Consider the following 24,373-nt stretch of genomic DNA (forward strand, 5'->3'; position numbering starts at 1 on the left):
TTCCCCAATCCCCTCTCACCCTTCCTTTGTCCCTTTCCCTCACTCCTCTCTATCCTTTCATCCATCGTTCTGCAGCTCTGCATCCAATCTGTGATCTGTAAGTCTCAATTGTTTGTTTATTTTCACAATTAAGAATCTTTCAATGGGCTTTGGGAGGCCCCACCCGCGCACGATGAAACACAAGCTGGCACCAGTCTAAGGCGTTAACCGGTGATGACAAGCTCAACAGAACTGTCATACGCAGATAGTTCCTGACGCGATCCATTTATTCTTCCGGGGCCAATTGATCCTCAATTGCTCTATTTTTCCTTACTACTTTGATCTAATCCAATCTGATCGATTCACATAAGGGAATTGCTTTTGAACACTGTAATAACCAAACGATTTGCTTCTCGCTTATTGTGATCTACTCAGATAGGTAACCAAAGTAAACGAGAGTGGAAATAGGACGATTGCTATAATTGCTTTATGAATATCAAAAATATAAAAATAAAAGATGGAATTCAGTCAATGCGATTTGTTTGAGGTGCAAAAAAGCCATGTTGAGCCTTTTCAGGATCCAGACTGGGACCATAGTATGGCAGAAGAGTTGTGTAGGCGCCATTGACTTGGGCTAGTGGACCTGTGTCAACTGTATCATAAACTCATTTTAGGTCGTGTGTAAACAGTGGCACGGAAGCCAGACGCGATAGAGCCGGCCTGTTCCTGGTGTTTCTGGGATGGATGAATATGGTCCGCAGAACTCTTTGTCACCATAGCACAAAAAAATGTGCGTGCTAAAATTAGGCTCGTCTATCTTGATTGTCTGCGGCTCAGCTGTGTAAGCTAGACCACCACGAGGAACAGCATTCGCTTGATGGCTGTCTTGTCCATGAACCCCTCTCTCCCCATTAACATCGTTGCAATCGCTTTTTCCTTCCTTTCAAAGCTTTGTTTTTGACGTCCATTCTCTCCAGCCTAGTGCAAACCAACGGATGTAGACACGGACAATTGCACACTCCACACATATTCACACTTATAACACCTCCGACTTCCTCTCTCGCCTCCCGCCTTTCTTTAACTCATGGGAGCAGTCAGTTCGTCGCTCAACCAGAGCGCAGACTGGATTCGGACTCAAAGCTCAGTTCTCGCAGGGCACGGACGGGAAGGCGCACGAGGGCGACGACAGAGCAGCCGGCGGCGGAGAAGACAACGGCAGCGTGCACAGGGAGGAACCATAGCAAACAATCGTGTAGGAGACCTCGAAGCGCGTGGTGAAGACTATTACTCTACTGACGAGGACGGTGATGAATATGACTCGCTAGATGACGAGGATGAGGACGACGATGATACGCTTGATCGCGGCGAGGATGAAGACGAAGATGATGGTCTTTTGGATGGAGGGGTTGAAGACTCGGCGCCTGGCAAGAGCGTCTATGACAACCACCCTTTGTATTTCGGACCAGCCTTTCATCCTGTGACGGAGCAGAGTCCTGCTCAATTGCAGCTTCAGAGACAGATTGAACAGCAGCTTGAACAGCAACAACGACAGGAGCATTGGCAGCAGCAATATCGTCAGCAACAGCAACAGCAACGGCAACAGCAACAGCAGCAACAGCAACAGCAGCAATCCTCCTCGTTATCAGCCGCTGATGGTCAACAGCTGTCGCTGAATGATTTAATCCTCCCTTCCGCAATATCTGGATTGGGAGGGATCAGTGCGGGCGGAGGCGTGCCGAGCAATAGAGTCGTAGGGCCAGGATCGCCCACTGCACCGTTGACGGATAGTATGCAGGACCAACTGTATAGGAATAGTAATCTCTACAATCTCATTTCGGGGCTGAATGTCAATGCGCTTCTAACAGAGGTCCAACGTGCAGGAACACTGGACTTGTCGGTGCTAGAGCAGGAGCTGGACGATGTTGAGGGGGGCTGGATGGATATTGATGATGAGGATGAGCAGGACGGTGGAAATAGGGATGATGATGACACTGATATCGACTATGGTCACGAAGGCATCGTTCGTGAAATGGTAAACTATTTGGCACCACATGAAAGGATGCCGCATTCAATGTTAACAACTGCAGGGAGTCTTGTTTTGACATTATGCTATATTGTGATTATCTAGCAACCGACGAAGCGCTCACCGACAGCACTGGCATGCAACGTCAACTTAAAAAAGAGCACATTACGTCTCGTCAAGAATTTTTCCGTCTCGAACGACCCGTCCATCCCAGCACCTTCACACCTACGACCAAATTATCAACTCGATTTTACTTTCGACAGCCTGACCCCTTGTGATGTTAAACTGTTTTGGATCGTCAAGGAGGTTGAGGAAGACGGCGAGCTGGGCTTCCGCTTGAGACGGCTGCATCATTTACCGCAACCGACGGCATACCATTTCCCAGCGGGCATGAACCAACGGTTTATCTCGCCTATTCTGCCACTCTATACAATGTCACTTCCGGAGTTGACGATGCAAGGACTACCTTCAACCTCGATGCGGATGTACCAGAAGAGGCAGCAGAGGCAGAGCCAGTGGCAGCAATCCAATCTGGAGAAGGATGGTGTCGAGGAACAAGACTGGGATGCGGAAAACGATAACGATACTATAACTGATGGGGAACGCGGGAGGAAGAGTAAGAATGGGAAGAAGTGCAGCAAGACTGACAAACATAACACAGAGGCATATGGTGGCTCTTACCCCAAGAAGTATGGTAGGAGCCACCCAAGGTTGGATGACGACGACTTCAAGCCCATCATGGAAGACCAGTATTTCCCTCTGGTCATCTTGATTGAGGCCACACAAGAATACAAAGCGACAGGTGTGTGTTTTCTTTGATGGGTATATACCATGCCAACTAAAACTGTATGGCTGCTAATTTGTATTACTTCCTCCATATAGCACCATCACGAAGTCTGCCTACGCCTGCTGCGGATTCGCCAGGTCTCTATCTAGTCGACAACCAGGCTATATCAACGTTCGCCTGCTTTAACATCAGTTCTGAAGGAGGATTTGAAATCAAGGTTATGAAGCAAAAAGTCTGGATCAATTCGACCAATTACCTCATTCAAGAAATATACGGCTTCACGGACTCTGTTGTGCCTACACCACCCAAGGCCCCCGAAACCGCTGCTGCAAAGAACACAGCTTCTCCGGATGCCCCACGACCACAGCAACAGAAAGATAAATCAGGAAAGAAACCATTGTCCCGTTCGATGTCACGGTTGAGTCGCGCAGAGTCGATCGCGAGTAGGGCCGATGAGCTGACCAGAGATCCGCTACAGAGGACAAAAAGCAAGCGTTTGTCGCAAGCGACGTCGTCGGCGGCAGATATGGATGCGGAGGAAAATATGGACAAGGGGGAGGATATGGCAGTAAGCCGAAGGACGTCTGGGGCAAATGTGATTGTGGATCTGGATATTGCGGAACCAGAGCCGGCTGTTAAGCGGCGTTCTTCTGTCGTGTCAGGCTTGTCACGAAGGAAAGGATCTGAGGATTCAACGATCTCGCGGACAATATCGACCGTCAATGGCACGGAGCCTAAAGCAGAGGATGACGAAGAGGTCGATAATGGCAGTCAGGAGAATCCCTTGAGGAAGGAGGATGAGCAGACACAAGGGGAAGAGCCGAACTTGGTACTTTTAGATGCTCCGGAATGCGTCATTTGCCTGTCAGATGTCAAGGATACGATTGTTCTGCCGTGTCGACACTTTTGTATATGCAGTGAATGTGGAGATGTGTTGCGCAGAAGATCGCCTCAGCGGTGTCCTATTTGCAGACAAGGTAAGCGGGCAGTGTCTGGAGTAGCGAGTGCTCGATTATTGCTAAAAAGTGATGAGAAGAGACCCTGACCGGAATGCTTTTTGTTGTTATTAGTATTCCAAGCGCTACTTCATATTGCATCTACACCGACGCGAAAACCAGAATTTGCTGTGGCTGGCTCGCCTGTATCAACTGCACCGGCAGATTCGCATGTCATTGGGACCAACACGCAGTATCCCGTTCAGGCTTAAAGCCACTCGAATCGATTACTACCTTCATCATCTGCGTGTCCCTTGCTATATAGTTTCGAATAAAAAATATTACTTCTACCCATTTTAATGAATCTTGGAATCTTTAAATTGGAAGGACTGAGCAGGATAGCTTTGTTTTTCATTTATTCGACAAAGATATGCAACAGCGGAGTGAATACTGAGCGAGGAGTACAAAGGCGCTATGTTACAAAGAAGAAGTTGATGGATACCAAATCCGTTCATTCAGGATAAGCGAATAGCATAGGTTATGCACAAGATCTCGTACGATGACACGCGACTGCTAGGTTGAAGACGGATACACGTAGGAGATGTCCTATGGTCGCGTAGTACAGCGCCAAAATAAAATAAAATCGAAGGGATGCTTACCCTCCTCAGTTTTCCCCGCACAAATAAACTCTTCTCCGGAAACAGTTGTCTCTTGATGCAAGAAAAACATCGTGTATGTTTAAAAGAAATACCCTTCATCATGGCGCATAGTCAGCCCAATGACGCCTTCGCTTGCGCAGCATCCCGCTCATTTGGCAAAAAGTAAGTAGCTCTATGCTCTGGCCCTATTGTCGTTTATGACTCTCTCCACCCTCGACTTTCATCTCTTCATCCCTGTCTCAAGAAAGCGTCCTGCTCACTTGACATCTTTTCTCACCGCAGCAACTTTTCGTTCTTCCGTCTTTTACCTCTATAAGAGTTTTCTGGGGTTTAAAAACCAACTTCGGTTCCATCCGTCCGGCCAGTGAGGAGACTCACTGTGTCTCGCCTAGATATTGAAGACTACCGACGGATACTACTGTATCTTAAATATCTCCAGGTGGCCAAGATGCCAGTGTAGTATATGACAAGCACGCAACGCAAACGCAATGCTGGGTCGGGTCTGTCTTTAACAATGTTAAGCTCCTTCCCCGGACTTGCTTAAAAGCCCCGGACGTGACATGTGCAGCCAGCTGCAATGATACTTATCCTTTGTGTGCTCCATGCCGCACCTTGAATCGCATCGAAGCTCTTCGCCGCAGCATGCGGAGACTTTCAACAGCGCAGCGCGGAAGTGCTCTAACTTATTTTAGCTCAAATTGAACGCCAGTTTCTTCCTCATGGTCTGCAATGACACCCTGCTCCTTTCACTACTCTCCCGTGCGGCGGGCGACGCTTAGAAACCCTTTTTTCGTCTTGTGCGTATAAATAATGGCTCCCTCGCTTCGCTCTACTGTCTATTCATCCTCATAACGCGTAAGATAGTTCAAGTTCAAACAGAACAAAAGACCAGCAGCTACAACCACCGCTACCAGTGCCATTACCATTACCATTACTACCTTTCCATTACCAAGAAACAATAAAAATGGCCATCCTTTCGTTCAAGTTCATCAAGCCCAACAAGACCGCCCCATGCTTGGACCTCGTCCACGCGCCAAGCAAAACTGCTCTTTTGAGCGACTCCACCACTACTACAAGTGCCCTGCATCACAACATCGACAGGCTCTCCGCGTCCAAGAAAGCAGAAAAGCCCTCTGCTGTCTCAGACTTCAAGGTCTCTGGCATGGCATATGTCATTAGCCGAGCTTGAGGACCAGATTAGGTCTAGAGCATAAGCCCACGTCCTCGAACCTCTTTTCTTCTCCTCCCCTACGGATGTGGCAGAGACAGGTTAAACCAGCGTCACCAACCGCACCCATGTGGTCGTTTCTCGTCCCATTTAAGGACCAGGCCGTCGTAGGCAGGACATTGCCATGCATCCTTAGATACGCATGACGACGCAAACGCGTCCACCTTAAAGTCTTACAATCAAATAAATCGAGAAGCACAAGTATGCATAATTGCAGCCACACGCACATTCTATTGATGCCTCCATAAGGCCAACTGCAACTCGGTCTTTTCTGTGTTAATACTCTGAAGGCGACGAAGAGTTGATTTTGGCCCATTTCCTCCTGACCATCTCCTGTGGCGAATACTTCGAGTCCTCGTCCTCGTCATCTTCATCCTCCTCTCCATTAGCATCGGCCTCGCTCCGAACTGCCGCTGCTATCAGTGATTCTCGCTCCAGTTCGGCATCACTCTTCTTTCCTTTGCCCTTATCCACCCGTCCCTCAACATGCTCTGGCATAGAAACGACCTCGCCGGATTGACCATTGCTGAGTGATGCCTGCATTGGAGTCGCACCATTCGCAATAACCTGTGTATCATTTGCGGTCGCTGCTGCTCTGGTGGCATTGGTCAATGGAACAGGCGAAGGCGTAGAAGATTCAACTGCAGGGTTTAGCTTCTGTTCTGATCCGACCTTGGTGGGCAACCCGCTCGTGCTCTTTGACGATGGTTGCTTCATTTTCCCCATCGCCTGATTCAACTCATCACGGTAGCGCGCCTGCTGTGCTTGCAAGTTGGCTAGTGCAACGCCATTTGACAGCCGATCAAGAAGTGGGGCGATGGAAGTCGTCGCTGTCGGTGCTACTGCTGCTCCTGTCATCGCTTGGGGCATAACAGGACTTGGTGGATCTGCAGTATCGCTCCTGATTGGCGTTCCCTCAGATGGTAAGGTACCTAAGACGCGATTCAACACACTGACAGACTGGGCAATCTGAACCTCGACAGCCTGCAGCACACGAAGACGTTCCTGAAGCCCGCGTCGCGTATTTTCTTCCAGACACTTTAATTGTTCGTCTGAAAGCACATCCAATGGCGTCAATAGGATATGGTCTAACGCTGTCGCTCCGCTAGCGCCTGCTGATGAAGTTGAGGATGCACCAGTCGGCGAGCTGTATGTTCCAGATCCAGATGTTTGCTGTGAATTAGAGCTCGATGTAGTAGGCTGTCCATCCTGGTGACCTGCACCGGGTATCCCTGTCGCTGCTCCTGCTGCTGCTACGCCAGGTCCGCCTACAGGGAACAAAGGGATAAACCCGGGGATAGGGTGCACTACATGAGGGATCAAATAGTGAGGAATGTAGTTGGTTTGTCCAGCAATCGGCATCCCGCCAGGAGTTCTAGCTCCTGTGTTTGCACCAGTTCCAGCTGTTGCAGTTGTCGGCGTCGCTCCTGCCCCCACCCCCGTTCCCGTTCCAGCTCCTGCTCCCGCCTGTGCACCTGCTCCCGCCTGTGCACCTGCTTGCGGAATAGCCCCAGGGAGATGACCTCCTGCCATCACATGCGGATGCCATCCAGCTAGTGGGTAATGACCCTGGGGTGCAAACATGTGATACCCCACTGGGTTAGCCCCTGGTGCTTGTTGAGCGTTGTTGTTTCCAAAATTGCCAAACCCAGGGATAGCGCCACCCTGTTGTCCTGCACCTGGGGCTCCTGCTGCTCCTGCGCCTTGTGCTGCATCTCCTGCGCCAGCTGGGACAGGTGTAGGAGCAGGCGTTGGAGGGTCGAGCACAAGACGACGGCTACAATTATAAAAATAAAATAAAAACGAGTCATGTCAATGCGAGGTCCTCGTCCATGATAGCCAACAATGCTGTCAACGCAAAAAATCCTTGCTTCTTTACCATGTGGGACAGCTCTGCTGACGCTCCAACCAGCTCTTGAGACAATGAAAATGAAAAATGTGCCCACATGGAAGTTTTTTGGGCACATTGGTGGTTGTTCCTGATGTGCGCGTGGGACCCGGTCGCGCCTGGGCTGCTGGAGCGCCGTTGGCGTTTCCTTGTCCTCCCGCTTCCGCCGTTGACGCTGGTGCCATATGCGGTTGGCTGCCAACCATTTCCTCGCGGCAAATGATACAGATAGGGTCACTAAGCGCAGCCAGCTCTGCAGGTGATGCATCCGGGTAGCGCTCATTCATGTTCCTAGTAGCCTTCCGGTACTGAACCAAGTCCTTGCACTTTTGCAGGAACGAGCGCATTGTCATGTAAACGTCCCGGATGATGTGCAATGGAAGTCCGTAGCACACCAAGATGACCGAGAAAAAGAGAAGGTAGGTCACCAGCTTGACAAAGTCAGCGACCAGATCCAGATAGAAAAGAAGCATCGATTTGTTCTCCCAGGGCTCCTCGCTCCGCATGTCAATCGTGTGCAGTACGTATTTTCCGAACGACGCCAGAAGACTTGTCGCAAGTAAGGTGTACTGGTTACAAAATAGGACATGATATTAGGACGTTAAAAAACAGGCGTAATGTAACAATGCTCTCAAGCGCAACAATGCCTTGCTTCCTTGGCTTGCGTCGACTCACCTCAAAGCCAAACATGATCATCATGTTCGGTCCCTTCAAGGTGACCATGTTGACGGCGTGGAGGACAAGCAGGATATCGAGACCTACAAGCATCGTAATCATTGTCACCATCCTGACGTGGAACGATAATGGGATCTCTGGTGATTGCTCCATCTATAGCAAATCGTTCAAAAAATGAATAGTTGAGATGAATATCGACACAGCTTTAAATCTAACTCAACAACCATCGACTTTTCCGGAGAACAGCTTACAGAGTCGACTCGATCCATGCATAACCAATGGAATACTTTCAAGAAAAGAAGTACGGTAAACATAACCACAAATAGGGTATCAAACTCGTCCTTGAAGATTGTCATCGCCAAGCAGGTTTCCGTCACAGCATACCATGCTCGCTCATACAGATGCTATCGATCGAAAATCAGTCATGATATCAACGTCATTTTCCCATTATCCATGACCCGCAGATTGCGTCTGACTGGTTGCTGAGTTTGCGAACAATCATTCCGACTTACCTCGACTTCGAGCGTTCTGAGATTGCCAAAGAAGATGATTTGGACCAACTGGCCCGCAATAATGGTTAAGAACAGACCGAGGTTCAATATGATCTACCAAAGAACAACAAACCGAAGCACAATAACAGCATGGTCAGTCAGCCTATGCTTCTTAGACCTCCTTCTGTAGGAATAGCTACCAAAGTCATCGTGAATGGACCGCGTCCCAAGGTGTTTCCCTGCTCGGCTTCCAGTTACAAGTTCTCTGCCGCCCTGAGGAGCTGAATAAATAGAAGCGGTGTGCTATGCTTACCATCATGCAAGCGTTGGACCTGTAGAGGTAGATGCATGCTGCATAGAAATTGCTCCGCTGTGCGAATGCGCTGGCAATGACTCCGCCTGCAAGGATGGTGCTGATGGCACCATAGACTGCCAAGCGCGCCATGAGTGCGTTGTTCCAGCTGAGTGGGGTGTATGAGTGGTTGGTTGGTTGGTTGGTACTTCTGGTGTCCGGGGCAAATATCTCTGTTGTGGTTGTGCCAAAGCGTGGGGAAGGTCGACCTGGTACAATGGTCGCCGTAGTTGTGGAAGATGGGTCGGCTCCTAGTTGTGGATAAAGAGGGTGATGGAAGGAGCCAGGCAAGTGAAGAAGGGGCCCTGGACAAGGAAGCGGATGAATGAATGGCAAACGTCAATAATACCGCACTCTACAGCCTGCAAATGATGTGACGGTGAACACGACCTTGCAGGCGAATGAAAAAGTGCCACACCCCCTTGCAGTGCTTCCATTCTTCCCATGCTCATTCAACAGAACCATATCCATATCCACTTCAACAGTGACAAGCAGCTGGAAGCGCATTAGGGCACAGCCGATCTAGGCGGTTTGCTCATTAGAAATTACGTTTTATTTGTAAAGGGATTTGGTGGGGCACCAGGAACCAGGTTGCAGGGAACCAGAACCCACTCTTGGCCTTCTCAATTGTGTTTTTCACGAGGAACCACCATGTCATGCGGTCGCCAGGTACCGGCCCGACTGAACCTGCAGCCTAACGGATCCAAATGCAACACTCTCCTGCTCTTGCTCTTGCTCGCCTTCGCACTCCTTCTCAAGCCGAACCATTAAATCCGACAACAGTCTGCCTTGCACCCTGAACTTAACCGCAGTTGGACTAGGGTTACTAGGTCCACCCGAGGGGTTCAATTCGAACCGTGCCAGCAGCTTGCGTGGCTCCGGAGTCGTACTGCTCATCTCCACGTTATCCACGTCCCAAAACATCTTGTTCGAATCGCTGTTCCAGATACCCGTCGGTCTCGACTGCACATTAACCACTTCGCCCGACACTGGCACCAAAAACGAGAGCTCGCTCAACTGCGCATTTTGAGGTGTCGCGTGGCTGCCATCTTCAGTCGCCGATGATGATAATCCCAGCTGCTGCGACAGCTTACAATTCACATTCGCCTTATAATTGATCAGTAACGACGTTTGATGCGGCTCACACTTCCACGCAGGATGGACCAACAACGGGATCATCGCATGCCTGGTCTCTTCCTGCGTAGTCCTGACCTGGTATTTTAGCACAACCACTCCCTGTCCTAGACCGAGTCCGCTCTGCTGCATAGCCCGCGATAGTGCCTCCAGATCAACCCAGTACGCTCCCTCGGCAGCTTCCTTCGCAGACAAGTATACTTGATTCGGTATACACTTCTCCAGTGCCTGCAAATGGTCCAGTCGCAACAATGCTTTCTTGGGTAGATCAGGATCAAATTCAGCTCCTTCCTGCGCCAAGATCACCTCACCCGTCACCAACATCTTGGAAATCTCGCCGGCCTGTGTCGCGACATGAACCTTTTCAATCACAGAGACAACCCAAGTCCGTTTCTGATCTAGGCCTCCGGGTGCCAGAAGACCGCCATTGGGTGAAGTGACCGTAATGGGCGAAGTAGGCGCAGAAGTCCCAGCTGTGTGCAGAGACTCAGTCTCAGCAGCAAGGTGCTGATGGCCCGTCGAAATCGATCCAGGTGCCACGGTGGATCCTGAGCTAGCGCCATTCGTGAGGGTTAATGGTGGCGTAGGAGGGATAGTGCTGCCAAAGTGAGACTGGACTGGACTTGATGCAGAAGGTACCCCCAAGGTGTTAGCACGAGAGGGTGCGGGAGAGAAAGCTGTGGAAGTCTGAATGTGCGAAGCAGAGGTGTTAAAGAGTCCTCGCGACCCTGGAGAGCTCACGGAGGAGGGTGTGGTAGAGTCGGCTGAGAATGTCGTGGACAAGGGCGATGACTGATACGAGTTGAATCCAGACAACGAGTCCTCAGACTGATACATACTCCTAACCCTGAAAGAGAAAAAATAAAGAGACGATTAGTACCAAGGTAAACAAAGTAATCGAAGATATTGTCAAACGGATCCTTTTTGCCAACACATACTCTCGTCGTCCAGGGTGTCGGCGACTGACAGTCTTTGTCTGTTTCAGAGTGGAGGTAACCCTCTCCAGGGCAGCGCGGGCTTCATCGTTGCTCTCAGAGACCAGATCCTGCTTAATTTCCATCTGCATTTTTGGTGCTTGTGAGAAACTGCCAGCGTTGCAAACAAAAAGGTACTCGTTAGATGGTCATGTCTCTGAAAAATTTCCTCCTGAGGACTTGACTCATATAAGTTCCCATACCTGCTGGTCTCCGATCGCTCGTCATCATAAGTACTGCTCATACCACCATCTGACCATGGCCCCTGGTCTGGAGGTGGAATACTGAACCCTTCGGAATCGACATGATTTGTCGGAACATCAACTGCACTCCCAAGCACGGTCGATCCTGATCGCATATGCTCCTGCTGAGTATCTACTGCCCTAGCCTGATCAATACTTGTAGCCTTTGACTGTGCAACCGAGCGATCTGTTGAGTAGGACACGTTGCTACAAGATAGGATACGTTAGACCAGTCAATCATCTACCCACTCGAACACAGTCAGCGCTGCAGTGTCGTAATTGTGTCACTGTCTCTCACCTCATTTGGCTGCCTCCAGTCAAGCCTCTGGTATGCGTGCCATTTGATCTGCGAGGCTCCACGCTTCCTATAGCTGATGTTAAAATTGGAAGACAGTGAGTATGATGTTCCCAAATGCCGTCTTCCTCTGCTGCAAAGTCATCGCCGATCGCCTTACTATCTCCGTTGCCTAAGTGTGAAGTGGCAGAAACGACGGATGTACCATCATGAGGCTCGAGTGCTGTGAATAATACAAAATAAAATGAGTATCAGTTAGGATAGTATCCCAGTTCTCCGCCGATGCTTCTGTGATTCCTGAGTCCGTTCTTACTGTGCATGTTGATGGATATTTCGGATGCAAAGAGCTCGATATCCATGATTGGATCAAATTCTGACGTTGATGTGGATGTACGGCTAGACATCTTTGTTATAGAAAAGAGCCATCGGATTAGCCATCTGTGGTACTTCAAAGCACGGCGAAACTGCTTCCAGGCTAATATTCCAGAGAGCACAGTACCTCCACGATCTGAAGCATGACCTCTGTTTGGATAGCCTCGAATGCAGACACGACCTGCTTCAAATTATCGAGTCGACTCTGATCCACTGCTTGGTATTTCTATTGAGTGTCGAGGACCGTATCCAAGCGAATGTAGGCGTCAGCTCGAAGTTTCCATGCCGAGGGCACTTTGTCGTAAATTAATTGCTGTACCTGCAAAATAACAGGGCCTTCTAATCGCCATGCAGTCCTCGTACTTTCGAGCTGCTTAGTGTAATCTATCAGCTTTTGCTCTAGTGCGTACAAAAGAATAGCACGAGTTGCCATGTTAGATAAAACATCTGAGCATTATCGTGTGCTACTGTCGATACCAATTAATAATGGGAAGAACCGTTGCTGTACATAGAAGCGACATTGAGTGCTCTCAAAAACAATTACACAACCGCTGGATTTTTCCTTTGAAGGGAGGAGCTCTGTGTCAAAAAGTATTTTTGATTTTTGACCATTTGAAAAGGAGGTAGGACCCACGTCATGTACGAATGCATGAATGTATGTCCTCTCTTTCGCCCTGCTGCTCTCCTTTGTCGTCGCATGGTTGTTCATTCACCGGCTTAATAAAAAGAAGGGATAGCGAGCGGGAGGAAACGATAAACACGTAGGTACTCAGTGATTTACCTGCAGCCTCTGCTTTCTTTCCCGAGACCCTCTCAACGGCCTTGGTATACTTTGCAACTTTGACCTGCTTCTCATCAAATTCCTTTGCAATCCGATTGCAATTGGTCTCAGCCTATCGATGTACATCAAAGAGGTTCGCATTCAATATTAGAGTTAATGATAAAAAATTAAAGCTCAAAAAAATAAATAATGACATTCTCGTAATGAACACCTACCAGGGACAAGTTTTGCCACTCTGAATTAGTTTTTGCAAAGTCCCTTAGCGGGCGCTCAACTTCGTTCGTAATTCTCAGCGACAGTTGACCGTGCAGCGTTGCCAACTCCACAGTCTCTGCATTCAGTTTCTCCCATGGTGCTGTAAACGTGCTGTGGATTAAAAAAAAAGCCAATCCAAAGAAGAAAGAGTAAAAAGATATGAGCGTCAAAATATATGTCTGTGTCTCCTACTGCCTGACTGATCCAAGGGGACGAAGAGACATGCACACGACCATTCGCACAACAAAGACATCTATAGCATACCCGAGCGCTTGTGTATCAGTGACAAAGTGCTTCTGGAACGCCTTGCTTATGTTCTTGGCATACATGTCCTCGATGTGCGCACTAGTTTTTACAATGGGTTATCAACAGGCATATCAATATTAATCCTCGTTAGGTTGCTTATCCACAACAACAACAACAACAACAACAACAACAACAACAACAACAACAACAACAAGAACAACAAGAACAACAAGAACAAGAACAAGAACAAGAACAAAACAAGTATAGATAATGCAGCTATTTCCCTCCTTGGACATGCTAGCCTGCACAATAGGAACTGGAATATAGAACACCTTAAACTTGATAACCAGCCTGCTTTGAAGCCTCTCCTCTTCCTCTTACTCCAATGGCGTCAGCGTTGAGAACGAGAATAAGAAAATTGGTGTGGTTGCTCTTCCTTTGAAGCATTGCGCGATGAAAAATAGAACACATGGGTCTTGTGTACCCTGATGTCTAGAGCAACACGAAGTGGTCAACACGGTTGAGCAGAAGATCTTACCGTTCTTTGAAGTAATTGGCAAACTGTTCATGGAGTGCCTTGCCTCTTCGAAGGCGTGCCTGGACTGCGTCAAGACCATCTTGCGGCCTTTCAGTCTAGGAATATGACGCAGGGCAATTGACAAAGTGAGAAGGCGTCAGTCCATTAGCCATTGAGCTGTGGTCAAACAAAGTGAGGTCGGTCGAAGAGGGAGGACTCCGGTATGAGGTGTGAGTTCGCTTTTCTTTATGCATGTGTCGCTCGAAAAGGAGTTCATACACGCACACACGCACAGTGGTACGAAGCAACAAGTTTCCAATGGGCTGAGAAAAAAGACAGCGAGTCAGCGAGTCAGAACGGTCGTGCTGACAGAGTAAGCCTTCTCAGGAGTATCTATCCTTGCCGTTGATGTTGGTCCAGGGCTCGCTTCAATGACGCCCCTGTTAGTAGGCTGGTAGTACCCTGCAATCCGCGTCAAGTTCAGTCCCCACTTGCTTTCATGCTTTTCTATTATTCTATTATTGTTATTACCAAAAAGGTTTCTGCGTACCCCATTAACGTGGAGAGTAGGGAATTGTCGAGGTACTTTCAAAATGAATATTTAAATGACAAAATGCTGGGATTTATGTTGCGTTGTTCAGGAAAATGTGAAGAGGGATGAAAGAAATGGCAAATGTCTTGTGGCAAAAGGCGAATGCAAGAGTGGGATTAATGAAGAGGAGTGAGGAATGAGGAGTACGGAGTGAGGAATGGAGTGAGGAGTGGAGAAGGAAGGATGATGTAAGAGCACCGTTCAAAGACAACGACGGCGGGTGAGCGGAGAATCCGCAGAGGCCATCACGTGGTTGATGCGACCCTTGATCCCGCCAAAAGGTTCTCTTTCTGGTCTTTGGCTGGACATTCTTCGGATAAAGATGAGACCACTTGAATACTACACAGCAAGCAAGGACATTCCTTTTCTAGGAATAATCTATTTGACAACCCCTATACTAACTCCATGTAAGGCCAACATTTTTTAAATGTCGATTATGTCAGTAGTCCTTATGGTACCTGGCCCCGGCTCTTTAAGCTAGATCGTCATCTGTCTCTTAAAGGACTCCACAATGTAACTGATTTCCCATTTCGTCATCGCTGAGTCCGTCATCGATAAAACCCTGTTTTCCGTCGTGAAGAAGGCTTCTCCCAAGGTCCCAAGGTCGCAAAAGGTTGCATGGGGTGCCAGGTGGAAGAAGGAATGGTTCTCAACCTCTCGCCGCGTTGTTTCGACTTGAAATTCGCAAAAGATACGAGTCTTGTTTTACATGGGATTTGTGCAGGGGTTGCCAAATAAGAGTGACAACCCGGGTTGTCTCCCAAAGGGAACAAAACGAAGACCCGTATACCAAAATGCATGGCCACAAAAGTCATCGGCAAAATATATTCCCAGTCCGGGGATCGAACCCGGGCCTTGTCGGTGAGAGCGACAAATCCTGACCACTGGACCAACTAGGAGTTTAACTCGATGAAATATTGAAGTTTTTAGACATCTATATATTTAATTGATACATTCTCTAACTGCACATTTCTTTAAATTGCACGTTCTTTAATTGCACCATTTAAATTACTATTCTTTTAGTGCATGCCCTGCACCACAATCGACTGTTTGCAGTTCGACACCTAGCAGACGTACAAGCAGAAGAGCACATCTCAACACTTTTTCTGCGTTTGAACGACAACAGCATAGTGGGACGGGCGAGTCGTGTTCGTTTATTTCAGCTCCAACTACGATAGTGCACCACCGTTTGTCCCACAAAGGCTCCAGAACGAGTGCAGGGCTTTAAGCACTGCTTGATCAGCCAGATATGCAAAATTATGGCGGACCGACAGATCACCTTCGACGTTACGATGGCATCGGAGATGGACCTTTCCCAGCATGCGATTACTATTGAGGATTGGATCGGTGATAGACTGACCGAAGAGATCAGAATAGGGCTTGGAGCTGTTGGAGTATTTTTTATTGATTAGATTCTGAACACTACTCACACAGAATTAGCAAGTTGGCAAACGTTTAGACAGCGGTTCAACGTGCGAACGGTAGCCTCTCCGCCTTGGTTCCAGGCAGGAATTGCAGGCGATCGTGCACGGGGGCGATTATGTCCAAGAAGCTACTGCACAATGGATTGATGAGCTACTGGAGGAATTACCATCCGATCTGGAAGAGCCACAGGCGCCAAATGACTTGGACGAAGATGAGCAGCCCGCCGCTGTGCATCCAGCACCAGTTGACAATTTAGACAGGGCGGTATCACCTCTACCTGTAGGGGATACTGCGACTGCCGACGATGACAGCGTGCCCGACGAAGCTGCGAGTGAGGAGGAAAGGTCCGAAGGCGGAGGAGATAACAATGCAGAACAACCGATGGATCAACCACCACTGGAGGAAGACAATGGAGAGCAGAACAACGGTTTGCTGTCGTCTCAGGAAATTCTCAACTTGGATCCGGAAACTGCGCTCTTCACACCGCGAGTCCAAGAGACGCTCAGCCAGCGTAGCGTAAGGAAGCAGGAATACATTCGACGTGCTATGGTAAACATGACAGGCAGTCGACTGCGTAATCAAGACGACTTGGACCGTGCTTTCGACAGAGAAGAGCACAGACTCGATCAACAATGGATTAAACAGAAGCGGGCACAACTGAAAGTAGTACAGAGGCACCTTCGGCAACAAATGCAGCAGGCAGAACAGCAAACACGGGAACAACAGCGACAATTGGAAGAGGAGCGGCGGCGGGCAGAACAGCAAGAGAGTGACCGACAGCGGCAGCTGGAAGAGGAGCGGCAGCAGGAGAAGCAACAGCAGGAGGAGCAACGACGCCTGCGGGACATCGAGAGACGGGCTCGATACAGAGAAGAACGATGAAGACGACGCCATTTATATCGTAGATATATGAATGTGGATGCAGAGGCGTGTATAGACCACTTGCATGAGGATGCGCACAAGGCGGTGGACAATATGACGACACCTGTTCGCCAACCATTGCCGGCAGTATCAGATGAAATTGAGCGAGATTTACTGGGATTGGCGCTCCAGGTACCAACAATCCAGCAAATTCGGAAAGCTAGGAGACGTTTGCAAACACATCGAAGGCTTCACTTCTGCTCGGATGGGTCAGTGATTCACAACGGCACAGAGCAGGTCCCTGCAGCATTCGGAGTTGTCGTTTCTGTGGATGGTGGTCCCTACACAACGGCGTTCAGTGGACGGGTCGGTGGATACGCGTCGTCAACAATTGCAGAGATGTTTGGGCTCTTGGCAACAATTCTTATCAGCCCAAGGGAAGAGAACGTCGACATCTACATCGACAATCTCACAGTTGTCAACAATTTCAAGGAGTTGGTGCAGCAGCGGGATTCAGCAACAGCAAGGCAGCGTTTGAGATCTGCAGATGCACAGTGGTAGGCGATGGTGCATTATGCCTTCTTGCAACAAGGACAAGGTATATCTGTGCATTGGGTACGAGGACATGCTGGACACCGTGGCAACGAGGCTGCAGACACTGTTGCCAAGGCAGCACATGGGATCGATACAGGACTATGGAGGCTAGACGCAACGCAGCACCATGATTTGAAATGCCACGCACAGTTTGCAACACACAGTGCAGACCTGGACTTGAGGAGGATACTGAAGCTGCAGTCCGCGGTACGGCACCATTATCAGTGGACATTGCAGCATCGAACGAGGACCTACATCAAGGATTGGCGGTCGGTAGCATGGGCGCCCACGCTGCGGATCTTACACGATAACAACCCACCAAAGCGCTTATATACCAGCCTGGAAGACTGTCGTTTACGTTCGCACAGGATCAAGAAGTTGCATGGAGATTTGCCGACATTGCAGGCGATGAAGAAACGACATCCAGATACCTACCAAACGGACATATGTCGTAGGTGTGAGAGGGAACCAGAGACGAACGATCATCTTTGGCGTTGTTCAGCTACCTTGTGCGACCAGCGACAAGAGTGGAGGGACGCGGTGGAGGAAGTGGAGTTGAATGGATATCGTGCATGGAGACAGGCAGTGCGAAAATGGGAACAGGAGAGAGAGGAGGCCGAACGGAAGGACAAGCCCTTCACTGCGATTTGTCCCAACTTCTCGGCAACAGGAACGAAGGCTATCTGGGAGTCGATGCAGTGGATTCAGGGGATGGCGGAAAGACGAGGGACATATCGGGTTGCGGAAGGAGAGGAGCCGGAGAGTGAGGCAGATTGGGAGGTCAAGGACTTATACCGAGGTTTGGTGCCAATGAGACTCATTGAGACCTGGAAGCAGCTATTTACCACCACCAAGTGGATTGCGACGATCATGGTGACAAAGTTCGTGAGCAGGATCGAAGAATTTGGCAGGACCAAGATATGGAACAAACGATGCGAGGACACTGTCGCCTGGGAAAAGTCAGTTGGAATCACCTTCATGAGCAAACGCGCCGGAGGACGCAACGGTGATCGGGGACACCAACGTAGCGTTAATGATTTCTCTGATTTGAAAGGGAGACGGTTACTTGCAACGGAGATCCAGGAAGGTAGACGGACCGCGGATTATAGGGTGCTGCAGCATTGCTTGGGGCGAGGGAAGTTGGACATAATGGAGGGGTTATTCGGTTTAAAAACAACTTTATTAACATTGGATCTGGATTAGGAGACGTGTATCGCGCAACAGGTCACGCAGGAGTTAGGTTAGGCTAGCTATGCGACATGGGTTATGAATTTGACGCTTCAAGCCAACATAGTTGGTAGGGGATGCGGCTCTGCCGTGCATGGAAGGCATCTATGGCTTCAAGGCCTTTGCGGACCATGCGTCGCGTGCTCATGGGGATTTATGTTAATAAAAAAAAAAAAAAAAAAAAAAAAAATCTTTTAGTGCATGCCTTTTTTGTCTTGTTTTCGTTCCCTTCACCATGGCCCGCCATCTTTTAATACATTGCTTACACCGCGTCAGTCCTTGCTGTATTTCTTTATCTTCATTACGATTTCCTCCTTTGTCCTTTTTTTTTTTTTTTTTTTTACGGTAGCCGTAAATATGTTGTTGCTTAGCAACATGTATCATATTCGTGATTATGAGAGCTCCCAAGAGGGAGGGAATGAATGGTCAATACGGCTCTGCGCTTTGTTGGACGAAAGAATGAGAGACAGACAGAAGCAAGCCGAGGAAGACAGAGAAAGACAAAGAAAGAGAATAGAGGGAGCTACCAGTCTCAATCGTAGGTATCCAAAATGACGAGGCCCCTTGTCTTCATTTATTTTTTTTATGTCTGCTTCATTTTTCAGTTCCCAATATAGTACATGTTCAGACTATGGACCTCCTTCGCGATTCCGGGCCAGCCCATAGGATCAAATCTCCCTCGCAGCCTTTGCTCCCATTGCAATAATTCGTACATGAAAAGCAGGTTCGGCTGAATGATTACGCTGAGGCGACGTGCCCGCACCAGCAAATACGCATCCACGAGCGAAAGGTTGTAGTGCGCCATCAGATAGGCAATGACAATTGTTGCTGAACGAGAAACACCCACACGGCAGTGGATCAGAACTCGGGCATTGGTTCTCCTTGCCTCATCTACTCATATTCATACAATCAAAAAGATATTAGCAGCTGACAGAATAATGTCAAAGAGCAGAAAGCAATTAGTGAGTACGAACAATGCAGCAAAGGCGCTTACCAACAAAGTCGACACAGTTCTCGAGATGTCTCCATAGCGAATCAACGCCGTTGTCAAACATGTCGTCCACCAGCTTAACCATGAATCGTGAAGCTGTCTGCTTTGCGCACGATCCTGTGCTCTCCTGCCCGCCATCGCTTTCTCCTCCTTCCAATCCTTCAGTCGCGAAGTGGCTTACTCCTTGCATGGAAGACACGTCCCTCAGATCCCCATCCAGTCCATACGCTTCTTCACCAACGCTGAGCACATATTGGATCCCCAGACTCTTCAGCAATCCAGGGTTGGATGCATGCGCCAAGTTGCCGAGATATAAAAATGGCAAGATCCTGGAGGGGAACGAGCCTTCAAATTCGGGATGATAGAACCACCCAAAGCGCTCCTCGTGTCCCGGCTTCGCAAACGGTCGCTGAATAGCCAGTTCCTGATCGCGATCGGGCATGGGTTCAATGCCTTCCATCACAATAGAAGAGCTCTGCTGCTGCTGCTGCTGCTCCTGCTGTTGCGGGGATGATGTATTTGACATGTTCAGCAAAGACGAGAAAAAGGAGGACGATGATGACGATACAGATGAAGATAGTGATGACAATCCAGAGGATGGAGACGTGGATCCTGGTTCTGTTCGCCGTGCAATGGACTCTGATGATGGTACGGCTGAGGCCAAGGCTGAAGCTGCGTTTGACGCCATACCTTTCCATCTTGCTGCCGCCTCCTGATCTGTCTTTTCCAAGAGAATACGCTGCCAGATCTGGTTCTCGACCTCGAGCATCATGATGGCATCGTTGGGGTATACAAAGAAACTGCGTCCAAGATCCGTCTGCAGCTTGACATAGGCCTCGGCCAGCGAGATTCGATAGTAGATCATAACAACAGACAGCGCCAAAAGTGCCGATTCCGTATAGCCGTCAACGCAATGAATCAAAACCTGATGGTGCTGCTGGGGTCTCACGCTACCGATTGCGGCGTTGGCGCTGGAACAGGTGGTTGAAGGCGAGGATTCGGGGTTGGTGACCGAGTGGATGAAGAACGCCATGTTGATCAGATTTGAAGTCTGGACCTTCAGCATCGAGTTGGTCATCAGTTGGCCCCTAACAAGTCCCGCAGCGGTGGCCCTTCGCATCGCATGATTCGACGGCACATCCACACTGTCCTGTCGTGCGAAGCTGGAGAGAGAGGAAGCCGAGGGCGGGAATGCGTCTGGGCTGATTCCTGCAGCCAATGTGCCCAAGCACTCCAGATGGAATATCTCCTTAGAAGACAAGGGTGCGAGGGAACAGGCCACGTTGTGCTTGATCCTGTCCAGGGTCATGGTTGTGGGTGCGTTGGCATTGGAGCGACACTCGACACAGATGGAGGGCTGGAGATTGGCGTGGTTGGTAAAGGACGGAGGGGTCAGAGGCGGGTATTCGCTCTCCTCTGGTGGTGGAGTAGATGGTATGGCCGATGAGTCCTTGGAGAGTGTGCGGGGGATCGAGGGGAAGAAGTATGAGGAGAAGGATGTCCCTGGAGAGACAGGCGTCGCCAGTGAGGACGAGTCCGAGTTGGCGGACGGGACATCGGTGTTATTTCCAAGCTATGCGAGACAATAACGAGACAATAACGAGACATAGATGAAATAGACTAAGGGGTTAGGAACGGTGCAGTACGCGTTCTTTTTAGGCTGTCGCCACCAAAAAAGAGTGTCTCTGTGAAGCCTTTTTTAGAACGCGTGTTTCCTGTCGCGTGCCCTGGCTGCTGATTGGTCGATTCGGATCTTTTTTAGTCCCTTTAGGCAGCGCTGGTTTTCGGTCGCACCGGATGGCACATGGCACAACCAATGCATGCACAAACATGCATAACAAGCATGAAAAAAAATAAGGAGCGGGTAGTCTGTAAAGAATCGCGGCACGCAGAAACGCTTGTTACACTCGATCAAACGGAATGATAGGGTGTGGGCAAGGATATGTCAATGCCATTTCCTACTCCGTTCTCTGCAGCTCCGCCGCCAAACTTACCCAGATACCAGGTGCAATCTCGGAGGCTCGTGTCAGCAATGCCATCTGCTCCCGCTCCTGCTCCCAAAAGTCGACCTTGTGCCTGCTTGCCTTGCCTCCACTTGTGACACCGACCAGCTCTGGGTATTTGGTCTCGAAGGCCGCAAACGTATCTGCTCATTTAGTGGATATAAAACGAGGATATGGTCAGCATACAACATTGGTAAACCTCCTCTCTACAGCGTCGATCAGTTTATACTGGTGGTAAATAATGGTGCCTTCCCTTAGGAGAGCTAGCATCCTTTTCTCTTGGATTCATGCATCATGCCTTGCGTTGGTTGATGTCTGTCTGTGTAATCCTTCCCATCCATTTTTAGGGCTCTTGTATTTAGTCCTCCCACTTTGTTTACGCCATCTATCCCCGCTCTTTTTCGCCAACGATCCTATCCTTTTTCTCTCCCAAAGGTCAGTTTCGGTGCGTCGTTACATGATGCGTGTTAAAACTCTTATTCGTGCTAGGCATTGTTGCTGTGCTGGAGGTCGCTGTAATTGCGTATTTCCCCATCACCCTCTGCCGCTTCTTCTCCAGGAAGCAGGAAGGGAAAAAAAAAAAATTACACCACATGCTCAGGTAGCACATGCAAGTATACCTTACCTGTCAAAATAAGCGTTTGGCGTCTGGACTCTTCGGTCATTTCAGGGTACTGTTCCTTCATGCTTTTCCAGACTTCATCCTGTGCAGTCGAAATTTGCTTCGCAAGTTGCAGGAGAGCCGGGTCCTGTTCGCCCTCTTTAGCGTAGATGATCAAGTCAGACAAAAGTGCGTATCGAGGCACCTGAATCTTGAAGTTTCGGATGTTGATTCCCTCGCTGAGCGATTGCAGAAACGAACTCGAATAGATAGTCGAGGCTGCTTGCGCGTCACCCCCTTTGAAAATGGACGTTGTCGCGTTCGTTGTGTTGGTGAAGGAGGGCAATGTGGTTGAGGAGAGCGACGAGGACGAGAACGAGGAGTTGGTTGAGTCGTCTGTAATGTCGGCCCAATCAGAATCGCGTCCCACTTCCTCCTGACTAGAATCAAGGCTCGGCTGTTGATCTTGCTTTTGCTGTTGCTGTTGCTGTTGAGCTGCGGGTACCGTCGAGTATTGGTGGTGGACTTGTGGATGGTTGTTGATATCCTGCGGAACAGAATTGTGATAAAAATTGCTGTTACTGCCATTACCATTGTTGCTGCTGCTGCCACTACCAACTGAGCCTTGGAAGCCAGACGGTCGCGGGGCAAGCTGAAGGATCTCGGATGGGCTCACGGACCCTACGAGGCGACCCAGGTCATGCTCACTCGCATGAACAAACATCAATCCGCGGTGCTCTGGGATGGGAAGTTTGGTCGCTGTTGGACGAGTGGCGACCCCGTTTTCATCAAACAGCGCTCCGGTATAATGATGGTGTTCGATACCGAAAAAGTAGTTTTGGGCGCCGCTTGTGCCATCGACGCCATGTAGCCATGGAAACATGGATTTTGAAGGTAGGGGCGTCGAGATGAATTCCTGGTGGAGCTGGAAGAGCTGGTCTGCACTGATAGCTCGGACAGGCGGGAGCGAGTTTGTGAGGGGGAAGGATGAGCATGAGGCTGGAACTGGTTCGACTGGCGAGGGAATGGTCCCGGTGTGACATTCCTCAGGAGGGAGGGCCGCTGCGACCATTCTCTTTATTCTTTATAAGGTTTTTTTCAAGTGCGAGATGTGGGGTAAGAAGAGCCAGGTTGCCGGGGCGGAGTGGACGATGAATGAGAAATAAAAGGGAAAAGGGAAGAAGGATTGCAATGGGTGAGAGAAGGATGATGACAGGGTGCAGTAGAGAAAGGGCAAAGAAGGAAAGGAAGGGAAGACCACGGTGGTACATAGTACAATTGGCGCTGCTGGTGGGGTTGGGATGGGAGGTAGCGGCCACATAAGGTTCGTCCTTAACTTCTGTGCGCTGTTCGAGTGGACCAAAACAAGCAACCACGACCACGCGCTTCAAGGCAGAGCAAGCGAGGGGGTTGGTTCGTTGCTTAGTCCCACCGCCCTCTGCATGCTACTCTATAGCCTACACTGGACACGCACCGACATTCATGCACACGATCATGCTATGCCCGTACCCACAATCATGCTATGCCCACATTCACATTCACACTCATATACCTGCTGTATCACACCAGGTCATTCAAAACGGTTCATCTGGAGTGAGAAAAACGTCGAGGTAGACGTATCGGCTGAGGGTGAGAAAAAAACCCTGTCAAGGGAGACAGATGCCGCATAGACTATTTATGCAAACCGAAACCTGGGTTACGATACGGGAAAAAAAAATGGCTGCAGTAAGTTGTAAGATAGACTACAAAGGCAGAGGATGGGAGTATGGTGGGCAAATGGGAGGGCTATGCTTTGCTTATAGGATGTCGACGCTCTCATGTTTGGACACAAAGTCTGCAGCGCTAGCGAATGAGTCCAATAAGGTGATCCAGACCAGTCCCTCCAGAGGCTGGTTGGTGAGTGGATCCCATGCCGTAGCTCGTCACTCCGTATTGCCTGAGATAGAACATATAAGCTCCTTCTGCAAGCCCCAATCTTGTAATCCCACCAAATGCTCTTGCCGAGGGGTTGCCTAGGACGCGATTTGATTGGGTGACCTCGTCTGCTTACCTGATGCCGCTAGCCCACTCTGCAGGAGAAAAGAGGGTAAAGATATCCATGGGAGGCCCTATGTGCGGGCAAAATACTGTCAATTCCATAGCCCTATGATATTGTCAGTACCATCCACGGCGGACCTGTTCTTTCTTGCAAACTAAAGAATTGTGGAAATGACGTGGAGCGAGGGACCGTACTAAATGGGCAGAGG

The 24,373-nt window shown here is 49.4% G+C and overlaps 4 protein-coding genes and 1 non-coding gene across 5 annotated transcripts; 1 reads left to right on the forward strand and 4 right to left on the reverse strand.

The window, feature by feature from the left end:
• Nucleotides 1-1,063: 1,063 nt before the first annotated feature.
• Nucleotides 1,064-3,996, forward strand: BC939DRAFT_503710 (uncharacterized protein; the record flags this gene model as incomplete). Its single annotated transcript, XM_051560432.1, has 4 exons — nt 1,064-2,011; nt 2,108-2,804; nt 2,885-3,766; nt 3,860-3,996. The coding sequence occupies 4 exons, from the start codon at nt 1,064-1,066 to the stop codon at nt 3,994-3,996; spliced, it is 2,664 nt and encodes an 887-aa protein (XP_051411689.1).
• Nucleotides 3,997-7,486: 3,490 nt separating this feature from the next.
• On the reverse strand, nt 7,487-9,110 carry BC939DRAFT_397766 (uncharacterized protein; the record flags this gene model as incomplete). The annotated part of the gene is made up of 5 exons (XM_051552381.1): nt 7,487-8,068; nt 8,175-8,327; nt 8,426-8,578; nt 8,687-8,779; nt 8,979-9,110. 5 exons carry the CDS (start codon nt 9,108-9,110, stop codon nt 7,487-7,489), a joined length of 1,113 nt encoding a protein of 370 aa, XP_051411690.1.
• A 358-nt stretch (nt 9,111-9,468) lies between these two features.
• Nucleotides 9,469-14,646, reverse strand: BC939DRAFT_453389 (Muniscin C-terminal mu homology domain-containing protein). The gene is made up of 13 exons (XM_051555922.1): nt 14,365-14,646; nt 13,855-13,949; nt 13,335-13,415; nt 13,031-13,181; nt 12,816-12,927; nt 12,354-12,433; nt 12,162-12,260; nt 11,976-12,066; nt 11,823-11,885; nt 11,666-11,738; nt 11,329-11,574; nt 11,090-11,236; nt 9,469-10,998 (listed from the first exon to the last, which is right to left on the reverse strand). Exons 1-13 carry the CDS (start codon nt 14,386-14,388, stop codon nt 9,672-9,674), a joined length of 2,589 nt encoding a protein of 862 aa, XP_051411691.1. The 5' UTR covers nt 14,389-14,646; the 3' UTR covers nt 9,469-9,671.
• Nucleotides 14,647-15,252: 606 nt separating this feature from the next.
• Nucleotides 15,253-15,324, reverse strand: BC939DRAFT_t110. The gene has a single exon. It is a non-coding gene; the product is annotated as a tRNA-Glu (tRNA).
• A 3,809-nt stretch (nt 15,325-19,133) lies between these two features.
• Nucleotides 19,134-23,199, reverse strand: BC939DRAFT_503715 (uncharacterized protein; the record flags this gene model as incomplete). Its single annotated transcript, XM_051560433.1, has 4 exons — nt 19,134-19,423; nt 19,527-21,096; nt 21,518-21,669; nt 22,152-23,199. The coding sequence occupies 4 exons, from the start codon at nt 23,197-23,199 to the stop codon at nt 19,134-19,136; spliced, it is 3,060 nt and encodes a 1,019-aa protein (XP_051411692.1).
• Nucleotides 23,200-24,373: the final 1,174 nt, after the last annotated feature.

This window comes from Gamsiella multidivaricata (genome assembly GCF_025024155.1).
Source record: "Gamsiella multidivaricata strain RSA 2152 chromosome Unknown BC939scaffold_37, whole genome shotgun sequence".
Taxonomy (NCBI): domain Eukaryota; kingdom Fungi; phylum Mortierellomycota; class Mortierellomycetes; order Mortierellales; family Mortierellaceae; genus Gamsiella; species Gamsiella multidivaricata.

Coding starts and splice junctions, on each gene's coding strand:
- BC939DRAFT_453389 (XM_051555922.1), bottom strand. CDS start 14,388: ATGGGGTACGCAGAAACCTTTTTG. Junction 13,950..14,364: donor GGTACGCAGAAACCTTTTTG/GTAATAACAATA, acceptor TCATATTCCTAG/ACTGAAAGGCCGCAAGATGG. Junction 11,739..11,822: donor ACACTTAGGCAACGGAGATA/GTAAGGCGATCG, acceptor TTTTAACATCAG/CTATAGGAAGCGTGGAGCCT.